Below are 10348 nucleotides of genomic sequence, written 5' to 3'. Positions count from 1 at the left end.
TTAGATGCCACCTTACAGATGCTGTTGGTGGGGAATGTTGAATATGAGGTCATTTTAGGAGGTGATTTTAACTCTGTTCTTTGTGATTTCAGTCCTCCTAACTTATCCAATGCAAGAAATATGCACTCAGCCTGTGCATTGGAACAAGGATGTTTCTGGTCTGACCTTTTATATAATTGGAACTTGCACATAATTTCTCGTGCTCCAGAACAGAAACACTACACGTGGTTTAGAGGAAAATTATGCTCAAAGATAGATTATTTTGCGGTATCGGAATGTCTACTTAAAATAATCAAACCTATTGAAGTTAAATACATGTTTTGTGGTGACCATATGATGTTAAATTTAGTGATGCAAATTTGCATATTTAGTAAACCGCGACATCTGGCACCACAAAGCTGTGACTACATTGGTATGGAATAAAAAATTAACAAATTAAACACAGATGTGATTAAACGGCACCTATCAGCTTTAGCAAATGAACAAAAAAAGTATGTAAAACCATGTGACTGCAAATTTAGTGTCCAAATATTGGAAACCAAAAGAAAACGCAATTGTGAGATGAGAAGTGCTATAACTTTGGTGACCATAGGGAATATGCTGTAGTAAAAAGGAAGATACCGCTGCATTGTAGACGGACCATTAAAGAGATCCAATGTTTGCAACATCTAATTGAAAATCAAAAGCTTAGTAGCTTAATCTGCAAATGTTAAGTCAAGGATATCTGGGGATTTTTACGCTCACAGGGGAAAGCATCCCAACCGATTTTCCACTCAGCAATTTCAGCCAAGGTATGGTCTGAGTATATACTAGAGAGATACAGGCTCCCTATCAAGTTTAAATCTCATAACATCAATGATCTCACTCAAAGAGTTGCTAGTAAATGTCCTTGGTCGTTGAGTGAAGTCATATGGGCCATTCAAAAATGATCATACTCGAGGGCAGCTGGCCCAGATGGGATTCCATCTTGCGTATTACAAAACGACCCCCATTTCTGGGCCAAAGTTATTAAGCCTATATTTGACTCCATTTTTGAAACTAAAGTGATTCCGAAATCTAGGCTCTCAGCTATAATTGTCCCCATTCATAAGAAAGGCTCGATTGACAATACAGCACATTTTCACCCGATATCCTTGATAGATGTGACAGCAAAGGTCTTTGCAACACTATTTTTAAGGGAATTAGAGTTCTGGGTTGAAAGTAAACAACTGCTATCCAAACATCAGGTTGGTTTTAGAAAGTCTATGGGAACCACACTCAGTGCCACAATATTTGCTCATTTATTACAATCTTCTCTTACTACATCTTCAGGGGCAGTCTACATGGCATCTTTGGACCTCTCAGCCGCGTTCGATAGTGTTATCAGGGAGCGGCTATGGAATAAACTCATAAATTATGGGGTTCCTGGTCACACTGTAGGGCTTATAGAACTTTTACACTCTAATACGTCCTACACGGTGCGGATTAAGCAGGATGGAACGACCACTGATGCTACTGACACCGAGATAGGTGTCAAACAGGGATGCCAGTTGGCGGCTATGCTGTTTAATCTTTATATATGTGATATAGATAGGTTGTGGGACGAATTGGTGGTATTTGCAGTAAAATTGGGAGACACTCGAATCAATTGGTTGGCCTTCGCGGATGACATCATCTTGTGCGATCGCACTCCTTATGGCCTACAGACCAAATTAAATGCCTTCAACGTATATGCAAAGAGTAACAACTTGGCAATTAACGCTAATAAATCAAATATAATAGTTTTTGCTAATAGGAAAAAGGTATGTAGGTACACTTGGCAAATGAACGATATAGTTATTCAGCGTGTGTTAAAAACCAGGTATTTGGGTTACAATTTATGTGAATCTAATTCTCTGCACATGTGGAAGACCACCCTTAACCAGAAAACTACTCCTCTCATATCGCAGATGAAAGTTATATATTACAAATATGCAAAATGTTCCCTCAAACCTTTGTTTGAATTTTACACCTTAAAGGTTGAAGCTGTTTTACTGTATGGTTTAGATTTGTGTATTTTGGATCTTACAGAGATATTGAACATGCTGCAAGGAAAAATATGGAAAGCAGTATTGGGCTTACCCAAATCTGTACCCAATTCAATTATAATACATGAACTTGGGCTAAACTCGTTGGCTTCAAAATTTTGGTGGCGCAAGCTAACGAATTATAGAAAAATGTTGTATCCTCCTCCAAATTCATTGTACCGAGATTTCTGTTGTATGGTTATGAAACAAAATCCAATGTCAATCAAACGACATACTGAGAAGATGGAAGAGCTACTTTTTAGTATAGCGATGGACCACAAAGAGTTCTATGAATGACAGAATGTGGTGAAAAGGAAATTCTTCCAAATGGATTGGGTAAACATTATACAGGGCAATGCAGCATACACATCTTATAATGACCATTATTATTTCTTTCACAAACGATCGCCTTGATTGCATTATTTACTTATCAATCAAGTACTGGTCAGAAGCTTCAATCCTCAGAGCAGTGCTTTAAGTGGGGTAAGAAACTGAGGGGGGGCCCTCATTTGGGGGCGTGGCCTAAGACATGATGGGCGTGGCCCAATTGGTGGGCGGGGCCTAAATGTGACATGGTAAAACTAGTCGGGCCTACATTACTAAGTACATATTTTGTAGCAGACTGCTTGCTACATGGCTTAAAGTATAACAAATCAAAGCTCAAGGTGATTATTTATTGGACCCTTAACTGGGCCGTTGACAAAAGGATAGGTGTTGAGGTACATTAACAGGTGCATAGGTCAGCCTACTAGTCCAGTTTACTTTAAATAGACAGTGTTACTTTAAATAGAATAGTCACCAAAAAACAGAAGAGACAGGTTAGAGATGTCCACAATCAGTGACATGTTTCACCCGATTTGGGCCTCACCAGTGTGATCTATGTGAGATATTTTGAGAGCGATATAGATCAAAAGTTGCCAATCCCAAAAGATTAACAAAAGGGGGAGTTACCATCCTCCCACATGAAACATTCATTTACAAATCTGTGTTCAAGTGCAAGGCAAAAATTATTGGGGTTAAAAACCATCACATCAGATCAACGCAAATACTATTGTATAGGAGGGGTGTAGAATTTGTTAATACAACCTCTTGTCCAAGGGGCCAAATGTATGAGAAATCAACCTATCCCATAAATAAACGGACTCGTCCAAACATGACACAGGAACTGTCCCTTTTTGGGTTCACCAAACCAGCGAAGTCCCCCTTTGAAAGAAACCCTTACATTTCCAATCCCGGTCTCCCAAAGCGCTGCCAGCTAATCTTAAATATTATAGTCCAGCACCAGCAGCCTTTATTCTCATGGAGTCGAGTCACATACTGATGGCTGTACGAGTGTACCTTAGTCCTGGTTAGTGACGTGATGTACAAAACTGCTTGTTGTACACATTCTCATGCCAATTGCTGTGGCAAAAGGAAGGAAGCTCTATGAGGTGGTGGCCTGACAACATAGAACACCAGCCAAGGCAGTTTCTTGGGACTGGCAAATAAGATGGCAGCCTGGGTGAAGTATCTTAGAGGGTGCTGGATTAGCTCTCCTACCCAGCCCTCTGAGATTGATGTACCAGCTCTGTTCCCGCTTTTTCCCCCACTTTGCATTCAGATACAATAAGGAAATGGGGCAGTTGATACATATTTTTCTCCTCAACAGAGCATTAAAAACTAAGTGATCAGTGGTAGATCACAAAAGAGACAGCAGAGGGTAGGTAATTGGGAGGGACAGGGCAGTCCCTAAATAAGTGCAAATATTGGGTAATTATAGCTGTTGGAGGATAGTTCAGGGGAAACGCGCTCACCTTGTATGCAAAATGACGGGGAACAACACAGGTTCGAACCCCCGGTCCGCACTTAGAAACCTCTGGGTATTAAGCACGTTATAAATAACCAATTACAATTACATTGAAAGAATGCATCGTAAGCCCCATGCTGTGGAAAACAATGCCTACACACAGGCAACCTTATCATTAATTTTCCTTGACTGCCATTTGAGTCTCCATAAAAAAGCTGCAAAACCCAGAGCAGATTTGTTAAGAATTTCATTAACTTGCACACTGGTGATAGTAGACTCTCATAGTATGGGACAAATAAAGCTTAAATTATACCCCAGACCCCCACGTCGCTTATGATTTATAGCAATTTACAGTGGGGTATGGGAAGTGAAAAAAGAGAAAAGGACAGAGATAACGAGAGCAGGAGTGAGGGGGAAGAGGTGGAACGAGAGAGAACGACCAACATAGGGGAACACCGAGATGGGCGGCAAACACGCCAAAAACTCAAATAAAGGGGGAGAGAGAAATGCAGAGGCGAATGGGGTAGAAGGCGGTGGAGCATCACCGAAGAGAGCAGAAAAGTAAAGGGGACAATTAAAGGAAAATTAACGTTAAAAAAAAGCAACAGAATTGTCTGTTGCAGTTTCAGCTTTCCAAGGCGAACACACATACACATTGAAGTGCGAAGTTCGCCTTGACTAGCTGAAACTGCAACAAGGAACAGCAGAGCAGACTTTCACTTACCTCATGATTTTCTCCTTCTCTCGTCAGATGGGGGTCGTCGCCGGTCGTCGCAGGTAAGGAAACCGACCGTCCCAAACCTATGGCCACTTTAACTCCTTGCGAGCCTCGGTGACGTGACTTCCTCTGGCAACCCCTCGCGAGGGGTTGCCAGAGGAAGTCACTTCACCATTTCCAACGCTGTGATGCCCTCGGCAGCAGGCAGCTCAGCTGTGACTGGCAGAAGTGTCAGCCAGTCACAGCGTCGCTCAAGCTGTGACTGGCTGGCAAGTCTGTCAGTCAGAGCTTTGCCTGTGTTGCCTGACTCTGTGCGGCGCCGGCGCCTGCGGCCTGACATCTTCATGGGCGGCCGACCGCCAGTCGCGTCTGTGGCGGGAGATGCACCCGCCGTGGCTTGGTGGCATCGGGGGGCCCCGGCAGGGCCCCGGCTCAGTCTCACTTTTTGGAGACTGCCGGGGCCCGGCCCCGGCAGGCCCCGGCCCACTTAAAGCCCTGCCTCAGAGTAGGAATGTGTTGTAGACTTTGCCGTAACAAAGATAGCCCTGAGTTGCTCAAACACCTGGTTATATATTGTAGTGAGCTTGAAAACATTAGAAGTTTTCACTTGGGTACATTTTATAACAGTAATTTAGCTCTGTCAAGAGAATTGCTATGGTCGCAATGCATGTGGGGGAAATCACAGACGGTGATATTGACACTAATACGCTTCATTGTTGTTCTTGAGGAAAAACTTAAATGCTGCTATATGAGTGAATAAGATCTATAAGAATGATGAAATGATTTAGCTGCAATCGAGAACACGTATTACTTTCATTTGAAGAGATTTGAAGCTCTGGTTGATTTTAATTTATTAGTGGAATAAGATGTTCATGTTTACGAATACTTTTATGAGTTTAAAAGATATAAAAATATTTGTATTTATTTATTTGCATTTATAAAGTGCACAGCTGTCCTAGGGCATCGTGGCGCTGTTACAAGCGAGCTTACTTGACATGGAAATACAGTGGGCACTTGGTTACATTCATTGCCAATGTTCCAGGTTACAGGGAGACAAAGAGCGTAGGTACAGTGGTTGGTTACAGTAATAGTAATGGTTAACTAAAACATTCTTGGTACAAATTTGCTTGAATAGGATGGTTTTCAGTGACTTTCTGAAGGACGCGAGGGAGGTTTCCGCTCTTAATTTAAGTGGTAGTGAGTTCCAAGATTTTGGAGCTAGAACTTTCGAAACTTGAACCACCAGCTCTGACTCTGTTGAAGTTGGGAACAGAGAGTTGGTTGGTGTACAGATCCCTTTTAGGTCTGAGTGTCTGGACTTGTAGCATTCGTTCGGACAGATAGCTGGGGACTGACTGGGAAATGCATCTATGTGTGATAGTGATGGTCTTGAACTGGATGCGCTCTTTGACAGGGAGCCAGTGGGCTTTCTGTCTAGCTAGGGAGATGTGCTCCCTCCTGGGTATGTTGAGAGCAGATCTCAGTGTATTGTTTTGGGTTGTTTGCAGTTTTTCTATGTTTCTAGCAGAGGTGCCTAGGAGGAGGACATTACAATAGTCCAGTTTAGCACCTATGGTGGCCCTGGCAATGTGGAGACAGTTTTCGGTGGACAGGTGAGGTTTTACAGCATTGATTATTTTGGTTATCAATACGGCTGAAGAGGAAATATAGCTGACATATCTATCCATGGACAAGGTTGAGTCTAAGTAGATTCCCATAGTTTTTACAGCTATGGAGACTGTGATAACAGAGCTTTCAATTTTAAAGTTACTGTATTTACTGTCCAGTTTGTTGAGAGTTTCTTTAGGGCCCACTATAAAGATCTCTGTCTTGTCTCCATTAAGACAGAGGCCATTAGCTGCCATCCAGGCCTGGATGATAGCATATGTGCTTTGTAGGGTTTTGAGGTCTTGCTCATAATCCCCAGATAACGGAAGAAGAATTTGTGTGTCGTCAGCATAGATGGTGAAGGTTATGCTGGATTGTTCTAAGTCGTTAAAGAGGGAAAGAGTGAATAGGTTGTATAGTGTAGGGGAGGTGCAGGATCCTTGTGGTACTCTGCAGTGAATAGGGGAAGGGGTGGCTGAGGCTTGATTTGAGAATACCCTCATGGCTCTTCCCTCCAAAAAGGATGAGATCCATGTGGTGGCCTCACTGGAGAAATGTGCTGTGTTGGTGAGGTGTGTCTCTAGGATTTTATGGTTGACCAAGTCGAACGCGGCCGACAGGTCGAGGAGCAGGAGTTTTGCGCATTTGCCTTTGTCCATATTTCATAGGAGTTGATTTTTTAGATCGAACAGTGCAGACTCTGTGCCATGCCTTGGGCGAAAACCGGACTGTCTTTTTCCAAGGATGTTGTGTAGTTCTAGATAGGCTTGTATCTGTAGATAAGCAGCCTTATCCAAAATAAAATTTTCAGCAAGAAAGGTACAGTTGTTATAGGCTTGTAGCTGTTGGGTGAGTCTGGAGTAGTGACCAAACCCATGCTTCCTTGAGAGAGGATGGTACCAAGCCTGTGGCAAATGATGCGTTAATAAATGCTGCGATGAAAGGTGCTAGGGATTCAGCTCTGTCTTTGATTATATTTGCAGGACATACGTCACCTTTAGTGAAGGTTTTGTTTGTTTAATAATGAGTAGAACTTCCGGGGTAGTTACCCTTCTAAAGGTAAATGGCGGTATTGGGATACTGTCAGGCTCGGTGACAGTCTTGGAGTATGGCATGGTTTGGTTTATGTTGGGGGGCTTGGGTAGGTTGTCATAGTTGGTTTTGATTTCTTTGGAGTAGCTCAACTTTGTCTAGCAGGGCCTTCTGGATGGCATTGCACCAGTTCTAGTCTTTGAGCGTTTGGTGTTTGGATGTAGGAGGAATGACTAGTTCATTGAAGATAGCGAACAGCTCTTTCGAATGTGATTGGGCATTGTCAATTCTTGAGTTGTATGCCGCATCTTTAGCATTGGCTATAGCGCTTTTGTATTTTTTAGAGATAGCTAGGTACGAGTCACGTGAGGAAACGGAAGGGCAAGATTGCCATTTCTTTAGAGCATGTCTTTTGAGAGTTTTCAAGTCGCGTAGCTCTTGGTTGAACCAAGAATTGGCGTGGAAGAGATTTTTGGCTTTTTTGTTCTCTAATGGAGCAATTGTATTAATAACTTCTTTAATGGTTGGATTGTAGAGTTCAATCAATTCTTCTGGGTTATTTGACGTAGGTGATGCTAGTGCTGAAGCTTCTAGGAGTGGGCAGATTCTTTCTTTGGTGAGTCATTTTTTGGATCTATGAAATATATGTTTATACTGGTGTTTTAAATTATGTAACAAACATTTGTAAAGGTGCATTGTACCAAAAACAAATAAATAAATAAAACAAATAAAAACAGTGACAGGGGACCTACCTCCAGTGGGGCGATGCCCCAGACTAAGTGAAAGGGGACTTTCCTATAGTGGGTAGACACCCTGGACCAAGTGGCAGGGGACCTTCCTCCAGTGGGGAGATGTTCTAGACAAAGTGACAGGGGTCTTCCTCCAGTGGGGAGATGCTCACGACCAAGTGACAGGAGACCTTCTTCCAGTGGGGAGATGCCGCAGACCAAGTGACAGGAGACCTTTCTCCAGTGGGCGGTTGCCCTAGGACAAGTGATGGGGGCCTGCCTCCAGTGGGGGGATGCCCCAGACCAAATGATAGGCGACCTTCCTCCAGTGGGGAGATGCCCCAGACCAAGTGACAGAGACCTTCCTCCAGTGGGGAGATGCCCCAGACCAAGTGACAGGGGACCTTCCTCCAGTCAGGGATGCCCCAAACCAAGTGACAGGGGACCTTCCTCTAGTGGGTGGATGCCCTAGACCAAGTGATAAGGGGCCTGCCTCCAGTGGGGGGATGCCCCAGACCAAGTGAGACAGGGCCTTTCTCCAGTAGGGGGGATGCCATAGACCTAGTGATAGGAGGCCTTCTTCCAGTGGGGAGATGCCCCAGACCAAGGAGATGCAACCTTCCTCCATTGGGGAGGAAACTAATTCCCTCTAATTACCTCATACTCAGGGTAATGCTAAAGAAAGGATATGGAGGACATGAATTATGATTGTGACAATAAAGAGCAGGTCTCAGTGTAATGAAGTTTAGAGATAAGTAGTCAGGACTATCGCCATGGCTGTCACTGATGTATGCATGATGATTACCTTGCATTCTTTATCATATTCAACCTAATTCTATGTCTCTTTTCTTCTTGGCAGTTACACCATTACATGAGCAACGTCCATTTTAAAACCACCAGTGGGGACATGGCCTTCAATGCTCAGGGGGACCCGCCCGCACGTCTTGACATTGTGAACTGGCTTTACTTCTCTTTTTCAAACTCTACATTTACCAATGTGGGAAACTTCATGATCAACTCTGCAGGGCAAATGCAGTTTAACTTCAGTGACCGCAACATTCATTGGCACCCCGACTTTACACAGGTAAGACCTTCCAGACCAAATGCGGTCTGTAATAGACAGATTAAAAAAAAGACGGTTTCCAATAGCCACAGAGTGGATCAATGCAATAATCAATGACTGGGAATGTAAGTGTTTGTTTTCAAGAAAAAAAGGAGTGCATCAGCTTCACTATTCGGGTACAATCTGGGAACAATCAACACATGTATATTAATCCAGGATTTCTGTCACCAGCTGCACTATTCTGGATTTCAGGATTTCAGTAATGAGCTACACTCTCCGGGCAACTCATACATTTAGAAGGAGGGTCTCAGTCATCAGCTTCAATATCCAGTCAACTCTTATTTTAACCCAGGATCTCTGCTGTCATCAGGTTTCCTCTACAAGTACAATCTGGGAAACGGCAACCCTTTTATTTGTTATCTAGGTTCTCTCCAGGACACTATGGGAATTATTAACCCTTTCATTTGAACCCAGGTTCTCTAGCATCAGCTTTATTTTCAGGCAGTTTTTTAGCCCAGATTTATATCATCATGTTTGGCTTTGGCACCTATGGTGGTGCTTGCCCCACATGAGCCAAAACATTGGTAAGAGAAAAGAGACAGTGAACAAGGGGGGTTTGGAAGCAGAATATTGGGTTGCCATGGCAACTGGTAATACTCAGCATGAAACTACAAACTTCTGTTTGTTCATTTGTGCCTGCGTCCACCATATCAAGCAATGATGGGTTTTTATGCAAGGCGCCGGCCAATGAAGTGCTTAGCTGACTGATGGATGTGCCCCTTTGCAGCAGCCAGCTGGCCTCTAGTGGATGTTTCCTCCTGCCTATTGCCTGTTTATCTGTTCACTGTATATACAACCCCGTTTTCAACCTGTTGGGCTGCTGTGCCCTGTACTTCAGTCCCTTTTCTGTTTCTTGGACCCTACTCCCAGGATGGGCACAGCATAGTGATGTGCGGCACACTATGCATCCTCCTGACCAAGGTAGCCTAGTTCAGGCCTTCTGTGAACTGTAACCTGGAAGTTGCCCTGGGCAATTGGGAGCCATTTATACCTCTGGGTGCTGCTACAGCAATGTAGCAAAGGCTGCAAAGGATTCGGCAGTAGGGATGCATTTCACTGTGTGCACAAGGATGTCCCCGGCATTGTGTTAACAAGCACAGAGCTGCACGCCCCTAACATGTGTTGAGCCCCCTAGGAAGCTAGTTCATCAGTCACGTCCTGAGGTGTGCCAGAATCTGTAAGCTGCCCCCTTTAGAGTCTATCTAGAGTGTAGCCTAGTGGGCCAGTGCTGTGGTGTTTGCAAGGCTCCTGTCCTGGGCCCAAGAGTGTGATCATTGTTAGGCAGAAACCTGTGCAGATCCCTTAGGG

General features: G+C 43.8%; 1 protein-coding gene across 1 annotated transcript in view; it reads left to right on the top strand.

Annotated features, from left to right (window-relative positions):
- Window positions 1-6658: 6658 nt before the first annotated feature.
- Window positions 6659-10348, top strand: part of LOC138568879 (vomeronasal type-2 receptor 26-like) — a 95876-nt gene continuing 92186 nt past the window's right edge. Inside the window, exons 1-2 of the mRNA XM_069646661.1 lie at window positions 6659-6724; window positions 8777-9001. Coding sequence (XP_069502762.1) covers window positions 6659-6724; window positions 8777-9001 — 291 coding nt within the window. The remainder of the gene's footprint in view (window positions 6725-8776; window positions 9002-10348) is intronic.

Source organism: Ambystoma mexicanum, chromosome 2q (genome assembly GCF_040938575.1).
Source record: "Ambystoma mexicanum isolate Mex_15411 chromosome 2q, UKY_AmexF1_1, whole genome shotgun sequence".
Classification (NCBI taxonomy): domain Eukaryota; kingdom Metazoa; phylum Chordata; class Amphibia; order Caudata; family Ambystomatidae; genus Ambystoma; species Ambystoma mexicanum.
This window is presented reverse-complemented; position numbering and strand designations above follow the sequence as displayed.